This window comes from Corvus brachyrhynchos, unplaced genomic scaffold (assembly GCF_000691975.1).
Source record: "Corvus brachyrhynchos isolate BGI_N302 unplaced genomic scaffold, ASM69197v1 scaffold832, whole genome shotgun sequence".
Classification (NCBI taxonomy): Eukaryota; Metazoa; Chordata; class Aves; order Passeriformes; family Corvidae; genus Corvus; species Corvus brachyrhynchos.
The window spans coordinates 79898-96667 of record NW_008236798.1 but is presented as its reverse complement, the minus strand read 5'-3'; the positions used below and the strand labels follow the sequence as shown (position 1 = coordinate 96667).

Genomic DNA, 16770 nt, shown 5'->3' with positions numbered 1-16770 from the left:
AGAATCACGCAACTTGTCTGTTGTGACTAAAATGTACCACTTCAGTCTCCTCTTTCCCCTGCCCTAAGCCAGCTTCAGCCATGGGTTTGAAGGGCCTCCTTTACTCTCCTGCCTGATAGGAAGTAGAAAATTAGTTCACTAGCACATTCTACAAAACCAGCATGGATTACAATCAGCACACAGCAATAAGACATTCACAAAGATTTCCATTCAGTAAACAACTGTATATTTTCCCACGCTATCTTTCAGATTTATGAAGGATAAAGTCTGCAATTCTGTGTTTGTCTGAATCAGTGTCCCTCTACTCACCTTGAACTCTTTTTCAATGTTGGCAAGCACAGCCAGCTCATTGCTGAGCTCTAAGGCAGTCATGACAGGGTCTTCACTGGACAAAGACAGATAAGCAGGGCTGGCCAGACCTTTGTAGGCATTGATCCTGGATCTAGAGTGGCTGAAAGAGTCATGCTTTTGTTTCTGATTGCACTCACTGCACTTGCAGAAATAGTCATGTGGCCTATCGATCCGAGCTCCTTTCCGCAGCAGGGTGTGCACGATCTCGTACTCATGGCAGTGAGCAGCCAGAATGATTGGCGTGACATCATGGGAGAAGCGCGTGCCGTCCTCATCGTACGCGTAGAAGTCATCGTGCTGGAGCTCCGACTGGCTGGGACTCAGAGCGAGCCTCTTGCCTTCGGCAAACGCGGGGTGGCTCAGGATGGCTTCCACTATTCGAACGTAGCCTTTGCTAATGGCCAAAAGCAAGGCATCCCCCACCCGGGCCAGGTTCTCCTTCTTCAGCAGAAGCTCGGTAATCTCCAGGTGCTCATTGGCCACTGCCAGCTGCAAGGCGTTCTGTCCCATGTAGTCCACACAGTTCACATTGAGTGAGGGACATTCTTCCAGCATTTTGCGGACCACTGGAATATTTCCATATTCTGCTGCATCCAGAAAGCGCTCCTCCTCCAGAGAAAGGCTTGTGGAGTGGTCATTGAACATGTAGGCTGGCCCCCGGCTGGCCTGCCTCCTGCCCTTCTCCCGGAGAATGGTCTGTCGCCGCAGGGCCAGCCTGTTCTCGTTGCCTCGGCTGTGTGCACACAGAGAAATTATTAGTTCTTCTTTAGGCAAGGGCATAGCCATTTTGAATAATAACTAATAAAAATACTCCAATCCTTTATCTGCTGCATATTTTGAATGCAGCAGGGAGATCAGAAACCCTGACTTCAACGCATTTTGCAGCCACTGTTTCTACACAACTTGGGAGTCAGTAGCCAGCTACATTTTATTTCAACAAGAAGTAAAAGCTGTCATCAATCATCATTTAAAACTATACTTTTTTCCTTATTTTGCCCTCACAGCTCAGAGTGAGAACAAGCCACAGTGTAAAAGGAATCGGCAGTCATGGGATGAGAAATGAGGGATTGCTCAGGATAGCATGGCACAAAAAGATGGAAATTCTCTAAACTCCCTTCTGCTTCAGAAAAGCAGAGAGGCTGACCCCACTTGCTCTTACTCTACTTCAGCAACCATCTAACTTACATTTTGGCTCTGGTTTCTCCTCTTCACCCTGCTGATGTTTTTCTGACAACTATAATTGAATGCTGAGGCATTAACTGAATCTGGACAAGATAAAAGCACATCAAATACACTGTATGAAATCTCTTACTCCCCATCTCCACCATTCTTTTCATTACTACAGTTCATAACCTTGATATGCTATTTATTTCTTCACCCAGGGCCTTGCCAACAAATCCTGCTAATTGTTCATTCATGATAGCTCTAAAATGTTGTCCAGTCTGCTACTACTGAAACCCTCAGCCATTTGCAACCCTAATTATTAAATACCTCATTAATAATTACTTAATGATTAAAACAAAAAAAGAACAGATCAAACTGAAGTTTGCTGAGAAATTTTACAAAATATGCTACATTCTCTTTAAAAAGAAGAAAATCTAATTCACTATCTCAATCTTATTTCAGCCAATTAATATCCCAATCTTAAAATACAATCTTCAATAGAAATTCAATTGCAAATAATTTTCTCTTCTAGAATTACTCTGCTAAACTACTTAATATTCCCCACAACTTCATCTTTTTTCTTTATTGAATAGTAGCTTAATTATTCTTTACATACATATGCTCAAATATACTCCAATACATTCAATACAAAAAAATAGCCACGAGCAATATTTTATTCATTAAATACTAATGAATATGAATTTAAATGTAAGTAAAAAAAATTTAGTCCTTTGTGATTCAAAATTTTTTCACAAAAATTAACACTGGAAGATATTATTTATTCTAGATTGTTTAGATTTAACTTTAGTATAAATCTCCTTTCTGCTTCTTGACTTCTCAAGTCACCTACTTCAAATTGCCAAAATCTTAAATATAAAAGGATCATTTTCCTGCAAGATAATGAAAGGTATGGAATGTGGAATATATCCCAAATGACAATAGTAACATATATAATTATCAGTTCCATTATTTGACATTTTGTAATAAATAATTTTTCAGAATCATTAGGGGAACATTTCCTCTCATTTCACAAAACATTTAAATCAAGCAAAGAAATATTTAGTTTTATGTTTAAATTCATTTCAAAAGCAAATTTTTTTACTAGTGATAAATACAAATCATAGGAACTGTGATTTGTAGCTCTGAAAAAAAAGCTGTATGAGCTTTATTTTATATTTATCCTAGTTTCTTGTATATGTGTTGAATTTTGTAAGCTTGCTATATTTTCACAGTTCAGTGTATTCCTGTGACATCACATTTGTTGAAAGTCTGAAAAACAGTGCAAATTTTTCATATAATTTTTTCATTAATTTGTTCTTTTGTATCAGAGAAGGTCCTTAGCAGAGTGAGGCATTACCTACATTTAAGGTAGACTGACCTGGGCTTCAATTTAACCAACCAGACACACAGTCCTGAGACCTGTCATGCAAGGGTGTAGAGGGAGAAGTCATGGAAAGGTTGTTCTCTACCACCTCTTAAGAGCACCAGGTTTTCCATCTTTGTTAGCTCCACATCGGCTTCTCAGTTTTGAATAAACTAATTATTAACTGCAGTAGCAAAATAATCTTAAATGCAGAATCCATCCTATTGAGCAGCATGCTGCAAATTCCCTCTCTTGAACTGGTTCTTTCTTCTGTGCAGTGACCAATTACTGCTAAACATAATTTAAGTAATTTATACTGAAGTTATTTCACAGAATGACAGACTCATTTAAGTTGGAATAGACCTCCTAGATCATCAAGTCCAACCTTTGACTGATCACTGCCTTGTCAACTAGACCACAGCACTAAGTACCAAGTACCAAGTGACTGCACCACCTCCCTGGCAGTCCTTTCTGATGCTTAACAACCCCTTCCATGAAGAAACTCTTCCTGATGTGCAACTTGAACTTCCTCTGAACAGATGATAAACAGATAATAAATTCAACTCATAAAAAATCGTAACATCTTTTTTAAACTTTTTCCAAATAATAAAGGCGTGTTCCATGTAGTTTCAAATCTCAGTTAAACTAATTGACAATAACAACATCATTGGTATAAAATACGAATCTTTATGTGCCCTGCAAAACAAACCCAGTATAAAATTATTTTGCTAGTGTTTGATCCTTGAACAAGGATCATTATTTCCTGAGATGCATCAACTTCAGTTCAGCAGTCTGGGGTGATTAACTGACCCAATGTAATGCTTATGGGCACAGACCTTACTGCTTAAAACTGAGGCAAAGGAAGCACTGAGTACTTCAGCCTTCCCTGGGTCCTTTGTCACTGGGTCCACCAGCATAATCAGTCTGTGGTGATGAACTGACCCAGCACACAGCCAAAAACTGCAGTTCATTTTTCAAATAATGGGAAGAGATTATGTTTATTTCTAGCAATACATTCATTATGGTTTATCAAAGCAAAGGGTAATCATTGCTAGTGAAGAATACTTAGAATTAGCTTCTTTGTCTGGCCCCACTTCCTCTTTCCTTGCCTGCATTTAGAAGAAAATCATTGCTTAAATGGGATATTAAATACATACATTCCTTACACAGCAGCTCATCATCTGAATTAGAACCTATTACAGAATGAAATAGAAGATCTTTTTCATTGTTTGCTGGACTGTAGCACATGTCTGATGCAGACCTCTAGAATCTCAGCGTAACCCATTTTCCCAGCACCAATGTATTTCATATGTATGAAATGAACCTCCTGGTTTGTCCATTTTGCAACTACAGTTAATTAAATTTAAGGATCTGTAATTAAAACTGGTTCTTGCAGCACAAGGCTATAAATATGTTTAACTGCAACAAAGAAAGCTGAATTTTCTGTTTTATTATTTCTGTTTAATTAGATAGAGACAGTAAACATTACTTCAGGAGTTTGTTTAGAAAAGTGTAAGACGCTTGCCTCCAAGCACAGGGAGAGGATTTTGATGATCCAGAAGAGTATGTTCAATCCTGTTATGTTCTGATGTTCTTACATTTATTTCACATTCACCAAGGTCCTTCCAGTCTGCATAAAACTTAAAGCCACTTGAAACCTCATCCTTCTCAGACTGTAACTGTTGGTTGCAAGACACTAACAATGCACTTTGGGCAACTGCATTCTAAAGGACTATACTCATTACTACTTAGTACTGAAGAACCAGTATGACCAAGCCTGGAAAATTGTCATCAATCTGGATATCATATTACAGGAGGGAGTTCTACAAAATTAGACTTAAATGCAAGAGAGGAGCGGAGGTCACAGAGTCTCCACTGTAATTTCCACTTTAAACATAGTAAGATTGATTTTGTCAGTTATATAGGATGGTACTCCACTCATCTCACTTCCACCCTAGGATCAGTAGAATTCTAGTATAAATTAGTCATTTTTGTTTTCTATGTAGATAAAGGAGAGACATTTCTCCTACCTACTTTATAAATGAAGAACCTATCTTTTTACATTGTTTCAAAGAGAATCCCAGCAGATTAGGTGAGAGGCCTCCTTTAATGCATAGAATTTAACAGGAATATATACCACAGAAGGATGATGGAGTAAAGTCTCTTACAAGTAGAGATATCACCTCAAACAACTCCCATTAAAATATCAGACTTGAAGGAAATTGCTGTCTTGCTGAAATTTTATTCCTGTCACTAATCACACTGAAAGACTAATCTTGAATTTGACTGTTCTAGTAGTCAGAAACATTAATATAATTTTCAGCCTAAATTTAAAAATCACCAATTTAGATCAATTTAACTAAAACTAAGTAGCACTTTCCCCAACAGTGGCTACCTGCAACACACAAACACATGGCAATCTTATCCCCCCTCAACCTTCATCCTGCTGAGTGAAATTAAGCCCCTCTCATTTCCTGCTACATCCATGCAGTTAAATCTGCCACAGAACAAAACCCTGCTTGAGTACAGTGTCCTAAACTTAAATTACAGTAATCCCTTTTGTCAGTGTTTGCAGCAAAATGATTAGACACCTTTCCTAGTGCAATACATCTCTGCCTATCTCTCTGGTGCATTTACATCCAAGAAATCGTTTAGGCACTACAGATTCTCCTGTGAGCCAGAATTCTGTCTTTGCTGACTTTCCTTAATCAGGCATCAGACAATGAGTCTCAGATTTATGAACTGAAAAAACTGTGCTGAAAGATCTGATTTTGAGCCTCAACTCCCTTTAAGGATACGAACTGTCATTACAAAGAGTTGTGGAGCTGGGAAAGTTTGGGCATGGGAAACAACTGTGAGTATCCACAGCATTATAATCCAAAGTAAAAAGTTTTGTAGGAGAGTCTACAGTATCTGCTAGAAGTTGAACAAGCTTATATAGTGACAGGACTCCATCTTCTTTTACTCACTTAAAAGAGCTTATTATACTTTAAACTTACCATATAAGAGTAACCTGTTAATGCATTTAAACTTGAGGTTTGGCTTTCCTTCAAAAGTTTTTAACCTTTAGAAGAAGACTATACAACATCTCAAGAAATTAGAACATATAAACTCAAAAATTCCAACTTTGCTTCTATCTTCAGGACCATGCTTTAGTAAGAGACTATACTGAAGTTCCTCATTTGCTTATATTTATTCAGAACCAGATATAAAGCCTGTTTTTCTCATGAAAAGAAAATAAATGTGTACTCATGTGTGCTGCCAGCAATGCAAATTTACAGGCTGGAAACACAGCAAGGAAAAAAGAAGGCAGCATCCTAAATAAAAAAGTCATAGAGATAAATGCTCTCAGAGCAAACTAAAGGGAGAAAGTTATGTTGCCTCACTGGTTTAATCACAAACTCCTCAATCTTTTGAAGTTCAAGAATTTTGAAAATTGTCCGATCCCTAAGTGCGACAATAGCATCCACTGCTTGCTCAAAGTCAGGGACACAGCTGAAACAATGTTGAAACCATGAGTAATCACTTCTGAACCAACTCTGGGGGGAAGCTTCCAGACAACTTGAAAGGCCATGGCCCTGTTTTTACAAACAGAATAAAAAAGCTAAACTAAATTAATAATTTTCAAATTTTCTCATACACTATTGGTAAACTGTCAATAATTAGCAATTAGCTAGGAGATCAGATAGGAAGTAATACCAAACAAGATTATCAGCACCAAACACTCAAAAATAAATTAGCTTGAAACTAATTATTTGGATTTGGATGTTCCGTTCTTCCAATGTTCTTTATTACACTTCTATATAAAAATATATACATGTAGCATATAACATGATATATAATCTGCAAAACATCTGTTTTATAAAATTATATATCGAGATATATATATAAAATAATAGCAGCATATATAAAATTAAATTATACATACTCAATCTAACTAGAGATAGGATGGGAGCTTAGACAGATATGTGATTTGAATCTCTGATTCCACGCTAAGGGACAGAAAGTGACAGGCTGTAGAACGGAAGACTAGATTGTAATTCTAAATGTAAAGACAGTGGACATCTTGAAACAAGTATCTGAAGAAACTTGGGTTTTCCATCCTCTGGCATGAGGATCCATGGTTCCTCCATAACCTTTAGAAGCTGGTGGTGAACTTTAAGTGGGCTGGGGCTGAAGCACACTGTAAATACGCCAAGACCATTTGTGGACATGTACAATAAAACTTACAAATAATCAGTGACAATGCCTGTCTTAGAAGAAAACCCCTCAAGTGTTTAACTTTGTAGCAGATGAAAGGTAAGAGTATTTTTACTCATGGGGTTTTTATCAGAAGATGTACATCTAACACAAAGTATGAAATATATCATCTTTAAGACTTTTATTTGAAATTTTGGTGAAAACTGATTTGCCTTTTCTAACTGACCTGAAGGTCCTTCTGAGACCTGGACTGTCAAAGCCTTTTTGTTTACAGACTGCTGAGAAATGTTTTCTCCAAGCTGATTGATTATGTTGTGCAAATGCTTTTGTACAGAAGCAGTTAAAACTAATTATGTTTTAGAGAGTATTTCATCAATCACAGTTTGTGAACCTGGAAGGGTAATGGTCTGACACACATTTTCTTCAGGAAATAACAAAAAATTTTTCTCTCTCTCCTGAAAAGTAGTTTAGTGACTATCTAATGGATGATGGAGAGAAAGCACCTGACATAAGGCAAACAACCAGTTCCCAGGCTCCTTATTTTATTTGTCATTCATTCACCCTAAATTTTACACTTAGTTGAGTAATAAAACCAGTGTCTTATTACTGATGAAGCGGCTTCCAACCACTGAAATGGGAATGACAAGTAAATAGAAGTATTTAGGGAAATGATTAGGAAAACAGTGTCTGAATAAAAAAGGCCTAGGAGAAAAAGTAACCTGAAAAACTGTAACCAAGTCTGCTTGCAGATTTATCAGGAACAACACATAAAAGGTTATAGCGCTCAGATTGCTTGAAGCTTTTAAAGAGGGGCATGAGATTTAAATTCTTTCCTAAGAGTGAAAAAGAGAGAAAATAGTGCTTTACCAGCCCAGAGGCTTTTATACATCACAATTGCAAAACAAAGCAAACAGACTCACAGAATATTCTGAGTTGGAATCCACAAGGATCACTGAGTCCAGCTCTGAAGTGAACGGCCCATATGGGGAACAAACCCACAACTTTGGTGTTACTATGCCATGCTCTGACCAACTGAGCCAATCTCAAGGTCAGCATAGGATAGTAAAGCAAGGCAGATGACATGAAGAAATGGATTGGGACTGCTCAGTATGCAGTGTCAAAAGAGATCATCCTTTTCTTTGAGTATTACTATCATTTTAAGCTTTAAAAGACTACTATGGATGTGGATTTTGTAGTTCTGAAGATTGGGTTGTACCTGAGCACATGCATAATGTCATGTTGGCTGTTGAAAACATTTGACGATAAACTTTAAATGTAATCTTTGAAGCCTAATTTTAGTGTCATTACTGAAAAACTGAATTCCTATTTTCCAGTAGTTGATCTTGCTCAGAATGGTGTCTAGCGATGTCTGCAAAACTAGTTCCTTTCTTTGTAATACCAGCTCAAACATTTTTCTCAACTGTAAAATAATGCTGAGTGAATTCACCCTTTAAAACACACTTTAATTCAAGTTTAACTGCCTATTTTCACAGCTTATTTGATCAATGTGCTACTCCAAGGCTGTTTAAATATAGGAGACTTTTTTTTTCTGGACTGCTTCTTGCAGAAGGCAGAGAAGAATAGTGGTGTGTGCCCACCCGAGGGAACACCTTACTAAGCCTGGCACTTGATAACACCACTTTTCTCCTCTATACTCAGCATCTAATAAAAAAAATTATATGGTTCCACATTCCTTACATGACTTCCAGCCTACTGTACAACCTAGTTGCATCCTCTGCCCCTCTGGAGACAGACCATCCAAAGTTCACTTGTTCAAGAACAGTAAAATACAGATCAAAGACTCTCAACAATTCAAATTAAAGCTAGTATTTTATCTCCTAGACTGGGGAGAAAAAGGAAAACTAGAAGACATGAAATACAACATATGACTTTAGCATAGTTTTATCAGCCGGCTACTTTGCTAATTTGTGGGTTTTATATGAATACCTAAAATACATCACAGTCTCCTCTGTCAGGTGTTTATAGAGGTATTCCACTTGCATATGTGAAGGGATATGTTAAATTCCATATTCCTACAGTCTTAGGCATAGTCATTTTGAGATGAAGTAAATACTTCTTCAGTTCTGAAGGTTTCTATATGTCATTGTTGTTGGGGCTGAAACAATTTATATAGGTCTATCTAAGCTTGCATGTTCTGTAAAATTTAATGTCTTGTGCCTTGTTCACTCCCCAGTTACCTGGCAATGCCTTACTTTGTCACCGCAGCTGATGGTCCTTGAGGAGGTTCCTTCTGTTAGCCCTGGAACTACTTCCCCTTTCAGAAACTCAGTTTTCTGGTCAAGTCCTTTCTGTCCATTTCAAGCCCTGCCTTTTGCAGAGCTACTCATACTGTACAGTGCAGCTGCCTGCCAGCAGTCTGCTGTGCCCACCACCTCGGGTGAGTTATGGCTTTCATTGCTCACCTGGCTGTGAGATGACTATCAGGAAGACTACTGTAGACAACAACTGCTAGGTGCCTGCTTGCCCGAAGCAAGCTTCTCCTCTCTAGTAAGTATCACTGGCATTTCTGTCTTAATAAGCCACTGCAGTTAGCAATTTAAAACTTCCAGACCTGACTTTATCTGAGATGGCAGTTAGGGAACCATTTGTTTACCTAGATAGGTGCCCCCTGAAAAAGTACATCCAGTTCATATTAGATTCACTGCTGAAATTTCCATAACTCTCTTATCATTATTACTACCATAAGACTACTCTTGATGATTTGTAGACTAAATCACCAAAGCTAACAGGTCATGTTTTGTAAAATGAAGCTGAAACTTTGTTCAGCTAGAAGGATCACAATCGATACAGTGGCTGTAACACAAACACAGCTGCCTGTCTATGACAAACATGCCTCTGTAAACAGAACATTATTACATTAGCAGTGAAGTAGAAGACTTCACACCACAGCCCTTGTTACTTTCTCAGAGTTCAAAGTGACAAGAAAGTCAAACAAAAGTGAAACCCACTTCTCTTATAGCTCATGGAATGTTATGCTACCGTGTAGCACGTGCTTCAGTGCTGTGTCCCGCTGGTAATAAATAAAAGCACTTTAAATAGCACGTGGATACTTGTACCAATGCTAAAACTGGATACAAACAAAGCAAATCTCTATTAGATACAAGCAACTTGATGTTGGTCCTCCCCTGTTGGAAACTGAGATTCTTGAAAAGAAACTGGCTTTTAAACAATAAACTAAAGACAAGGTTCAATGTTTTATTTCTGCAAATCTTGTTACACAAAATGTTGATTCCATAGAGATAGAGGTACAAATTAAATTTCTTTTTTTTTATTTTCCAAAGGATAAAGCTTAATTTCTATTCAACTAGACAGATTAATTACTGCACTTTCATAATTTATACAGTGCAAGAGTTTTGCTACTGCTTCATAAATTAGGTCAGGATGCTGTTTCATGTGCATTCTTGCAGAAACAATCCCAGCCCTCTGCTCTGCTTCGGTTGCTCATTGCCTCTTTTGTACCATGTCATTCAGTATCCTAACATACATGCTGGGATATCTCCAGGTTGATCCCAAGCAAGGAGCTATCTAAATGAAAATTAACATTTCTGAAATAAGCAAATTCCTCTTCCCCCACACTCCCAGAAAAATGCTTATTCTAAGTCCAGCTCTTTAACCCAGGTTATCATAGAGATGCAAACCCTTGTGCTGGCCCCTGGTAGGAGGCAATGTGAGGACAGAAATCAGTGGAAGGGAGTGAGGAGAGAAGGATATTTGACTCTAATACCAGTCTGTTTCACAAAGACTACTGTCTACAGGAGTTGCTTAGACACAAATTTGTATTTTCCTTGTGCTCTCCCTTTGTTGAACCACCATACTGTGAGCTGTTACTCAAAACAATAGGCTATGATGCAAAATAAAGGGGATTTTTTAAAACTAGCATTTTGTGTCACTCATCAAGTGATCTGTCTTTGAGGATGATACATGATCTAGAAGACAGGGTAAAAACAGAATAGACAATGCAATTTCATGTGGATTTTCTCTATCGAGCTCTGGGTTGTGCCTGCCCATTTCACAACCACATAATATGAAAGAACATAGGCATATTATTCATATTTAAATCAGTAATAGTGGTCCTTCAGCTGACAAAACTGGAAAATGCAACCCTGAAAGCAACTACATCTCTAGTTTTAGTGAATCCTAAACAGAAAACAGGTTGAAACCTATGGGTCCAGAGGGGCCAGGTTATTTTCTCACCATTTAATGCTCTACGGTCTGTTCACTGTCTAAAGTTCACAAATGGGATGCTTGCAGTTGGTACCCTGCTCTGATCCCCTGCCCCAAGGACTGCTCATGCACATCTCTCTTGCTCACACTTCTGAGTCATCCTAAGGCCACTACTGAACAGCTATGGAGGATCCCAGAGATTGGTTGAGAGCTGATAAAGATCAAAGACGCATTTGTACACACACACACACCCCCCACACCCCCTCTGTCTAGAGAACATATGCCAACACCCTGACAGAACAATGTATTTAAAACTATCTGGCAACACAACATCACACTTCTATAGTGTGCATTTTCCTTCTGCCATGTCTTCTTCGATTTTGACCACACATAGGCATGTTCTAAGTAGCACTTGGAGGGAGAGCTGATGACTTATACTGCCTGTTCTCCTTTCTTATTTATTTTTTTTCCCAGGAACAAGCACAAGCAGAGCCTGTAACTTCTCCATACAAAAGAAACTGAAGAAAAGAGAGCAAGAAGTAAATTTGCAGATTACTGATCCAAAACAAGGCAAAGGAGGTGCTCCCTCATACTGTGCAGTTAGTATGTGCAACATGCCACAAAATGCTACAGGTGCTAAAAGCTAGAAATAAGCTCAAGGAGCAACTAGAAAAATTCAGCCAACAAAAATCCACTGCTGGGACTAAATTACATCTTATATATATACTTATACATATATATATATATATATATTTTTATGCACAGAATCATGTGTATACCAAATAATATACTTAATTGTAAATATTTCCCTGACTGAAAAGGCCTTCTTGAACCATTCCCATGTCTGTAGCTGTTTGCACAGCCTAAAGCACATTCCAACATCTTCTGTTATAACCTATTCCGGTCCCAGTAATTTTAATATTGTATCGCATAGATTTGTCCATGTTGTAAAAATCTAGCCGAACAAAATTTTTTTTTTTTATGGACATTTTGTTATGCAAACTTGAGTATGGATAAAGATTATTAAATTAGGCAACAGGAAGGTACATTTATGTACTAGAGACAAAATTAGATTTGTGTTGCTCCTCTGAGTAAAGCCACAATTTATCAGAGAGACATGGAATCTGATTTAGTACAGTGGTAATTTAGAGTTAATGGATTCATGTTTATAAAAATCACTTCACGCCTAAGAGAAAAAATAGACTCAAGAGGTTAGTGCAAATAAATGTAAGGATTAGAAACTGTCCTGAGCTGCAATGTCTCCTGAGAATTTGAAGAACTCAAATGTTCAGACAGCTGATCTTGATTTAAGTTCCTCTATAATAAATATCAATGTCTGAAATTAAACAACAGCTTTAAAAGACAGTAACATCTGAGTACAATGTATCAGGAAGACAGGGGTTTCAACCATTACTTGATTAGCTCTGTAACAGCCCATTCTTCATCAGCCATTCCAGGGCTGAAATGTCAAAGTTCAATGGCACGAGCTCTCAATACTGCAGCAACAGCCTGTAAACTCTCCAGCAACATTGGTGTACTACTGCATTCATCTATCATCCTCTAAATCTCACTCCTCTTGCCTTTGCAAAATCTTATACAACTGTGGCTCACAGCCAAAGAACAACACTGATGTAAGCCTCATGATTCTGATGATCAACTTCTTCCTACATGAGTAATTAGCTGTAAAAAACAGCTGAGGAAAATTTCCCATGTTCTCCAAACCTAGTTTGAACTTCGAGTTCTTTAAAGAACCTGACAGCACAGTCAGAACCTTTTTCTAACAGCTACCCTCTTCTGAATAGTTCACACCATAATGTATGAAACATACTTTGCATAGCATATCTTGACCTTTAGAGGGGAAAAAACACTAGATGCAAGTACATGGGGTTTCAGTTTAATGGGATTTAATCCCATTTAATAGTGCTTTACTATTTGCAAAGCTTAATGCTGCTGGGACCAGGCAATTTCGAAATAAAGGCAGGAAACCTCAGACACCTAATTTAGGCTAACTGCAGGCTGTCTGCAGTCAGGGAAGTCACACTATCCACAGTCACTAGCTCATATTCCCAAAGAAAAGAGTAATGGCAGGAGAGGTAGCACCCTTGAGTATAGCTACGCATTTATGAGCTCCAGCAAAATCCCAGATGAGGAACCGCAGGGGCTGTGCCTCCAGATGGCCACAGATGAACACTGTGGGTAGGAGCAGCACGTGAAAGACTGCCTAAATCTGTGAAACAATGGCTAAACCTAACCTAGCAGCCTTTAGGAACAGCACTGAATGCAGGATTCTGTTCCACTTGCTAGAATGGGCAGATCTGTAGAGACTACACAGAGGTACAGGAAAGATTCTGGTTGAATTTTGTTGACCAAAAAATTGCAAAACAGAAAGAAAATGCAAACAATGCTGGGGAAGGATATATTTAAGTCATGTCCCAGATATGAAGCGATGTCCTATTACAGTCCTGAAGCATTAGCCTTCTGATAGCAGTGGAATTGCTACCAGAAGCTGTTTAAAAATTAATTTCACTTGAGCTTGTAATGCTGCCACAGTCAGGAAGACATTTTAAAAGCAGAGAAACTCCACACACTTGCTAGCATTGCTACTCTTCAGTTTATTTTAACTGTGCCCTTTTACCACAGCCCTTTTCATTCTGCTGGGTTTTTTTCATAACCTGAATGCTGCTTACTGACATATGTCTTAATTAACCTCATTTGTGAAATGTTTCTCCCCAAGCACTTTCTTAACTCCTTCATTTATTTTTAAACCAATGCTTATTAGGGACAATATTGTCACCTACTTTATCCATATTCAAAATCTGCCAAAAGAAATTAATACATGGCTTCTAAATAATAATATATAATAAAATAAAATATACTAGAAAAAAACCTGAAAACCACCACAATATTCTTCCCAATACTTTGGGTTCTAGTTTTGCATGTAAAATTAAAGGTGTTTAAAGCAGTGATGGGTTGCACTTCACATGGTTTGAGCCTAGAAAATAGCTGTTAATATCATCAACTGAACCGAATCAGGCAGAAAAGGTACCCTACCTAGAAATTCTTCAGGGAATACAAACAGTAAAAAAGCTGCACAAACATTGCATGGAGATATACCAGATTCCAGCAGACATAAATATCTACTCAGGTAATCAGGGCCCAAAATCCCTTGCCTTGTAACTGTAAGAACAAATGTAGAGGTTTTACCCCTAAAATACAACAATCCAAAAGAGATTACATTTTCAGAAAAAAACCTCAAACAACAACTCACCTACCATTTCTACTTCTGATTCTTTAAAATACAGAGGATATGTTTATTTTCCCAGAAAACATGGTACAATTTTTTCAGGATGTAGGACAGCATTTGTCTCTCCTGTCTGTGCTGTTACCACTCTTCAACTGTCTTTCACCCCGAGACATGAAGAAGCCCAGCAGTATAATAAAATCTCCCTTCTGACAGAAACAGGCTGCTGGATTACTCCAACCTTAGCTCCCTTCCATTAAGAAAAGATCCATCTATGGCTGTTTCTTGGTTCCTGGAAACTGGCCAATATCCTATTTCATCTTTCACTCAACACTATTTTACCACAGCTCATAATCTCCAGCAAGGAATCTTGTCAAGTGATTTTAGAAAACTTAGGGCATATCACTTATCTCATGAAGCATTTTTACGGTGCTTAGAAAGGACTTTGTAAAATTAACAAAGCACGCTCCCTTGTTTTCAAACTTTCCTGCTATTGATGGATAAATAATTTATTTTCAGGGATTCTCCAGCTCCTCAAGCCATAGAAATGTCAGAGGGTTCATATAACAAACAATCAAATTAAAATATTACAGTTATGCATAGTGTAGATAGCTGCTTTTCCACAAACCATTTTAGAACAACCCAGCAATAGAAAGAAAGATGGTCACTGAAGTACAAGGATTGGAAATAAAACAGGAGGAACACAGCTATATGTCTTGCCATACACAGCTTGGATTCACTTTCCACTTGCAAGAATGCCAAATTTCCATTCACACATTTTATAGCAAACAGTGCTAAATCTGTACAAAGAGTAGGTCATCTTCTAGCCTTACTGACCACTGTTTTAAGGGATAGCTTGGGCATTATACAGAGCCCAGACAGTCATTACTTTTTCAGCAGAAAAGGGGAATCATTATTCTTCGTTAGATTTACTAACCACCTCAACTAATTAGTTTTGAATATTGCTTAATTAAACTTAATACATCCATTCCTTATTCCTTTTAAAGCATACCATTTTCTTGGTCTTTTTTTTGGCTGAGCCTTCAGAGATCACTGGTGATGCAGAGGAATCAGAACATGACAGGTCCCTGCTGGATCTTCCTGATGCCAATTCCTGATTTTAGCTACCATCATCTTGAATATACTTCACGAACATGCAGCTGTTATTGATACAGAGACGAAGCAGATATACAGAAACTGAAAGGAATCAGATTGAAACTGCCTCTGCAAAGAAAAGGCGTGTTGAAGTACTTCAGGCTGTACAAGCTTCAGCTGTACTTGAGAACAACTGCTATCTATCTCCTGCTCTGATCCACTTACGAGGAGATTTATCTTGCACTAAAAGTCTGTCTCTCAAAGCAAACAATAAATCTACCTAAAATCTATGTAAATCTTGATCTTCCAGGAATAAATAAAAACAGTGAACTTATGTTGTGGCCAGTTTTGTTGAAAATAAATCCACAGCTTCAGAAAAAATGTACCAGACTGGGATGAAGTAAGGTAATTGTGTTCACACAAGCTATCATCAAACAGGGTTTCAAATATTTAACAACCTGGTAAGGAGAGGAGTTTTTGCAATGTTTTAATTCCACACTAATAAAGAATATTAAGCAAATGTACTAGGCTGTTTTAGAAGCTTTCCAATCAACCTATTCAACTGCTTATTCAACATTAGTCAAGCTAGTACATAGTCCAGGGTCACCCTGAATTGCTTTTTGTACCAGTAAGCAGACAAAGTGATACATCCCAAAGTCTAGTCTTCAGTTTATCACACCAGTAACCAAAATCTCCTCACAGACTACCTGCACATTGCCCAAAGAAAACTCTTCTGTAAGGACACTTGATATCTCTGTATACAAGACTAACAACAGGAAGTGCTCTCTACTCTGAAAAGCACAGTGAGAGCATTCCAGTGCCTAGTACTAAAGGGAAAATAATCATCAAATTATCTCATCTGCAGAAGCAGAAGAAGCAATTCTGATCACCTAAAGCTGTGCTGAATTCAGGTGAAAGAAGTTTGTGTCTGGTGCAACTGTTACCCTTTCCTTTCTCTGCCACAAATCTCATTGCTGCTTGATTCTAGAGAGGTATCTTTGCTTTGAAGCACTAGACAAAACTAGATTCCCTTATTCACATTTCATTTATATTGTATAAAATTCACCACTCTATTCTTTCTACGTGACCTAAATAAAAAATTATTGTAAGTAAAGAATGAACTTTTACTTTTTTTCTAAAAATACTTTGCATTTTACCTATAAATAAGTAA

General features: G+C 37.8%; 1 protein-coding gene across 1 annotated transcript in view; it reads right to left on the bottom strand.

Moving 5' to 3' along the window:
- The window catches only part of TRPC6 (transient receptor potential cation channel subfamily C member 6), a 32205-nt gene extending 31121 nt beyond the window's left edge, over positions 1-1084 (bottom strand). Inside the window, exon 1 of the mRNA XM_008628838.2 lies at positions 310-1084. Coding sequence (XP_008627060.1) covers positions 310-996 — 687 coding nt within the window. The 5' untranslated portion in view covers positions 997-1084. The remainder of the gene's footprint in view (positions 1-309) is intronic.
- Positions 1085-16770: the final 15686 nt, after the last annotated feature.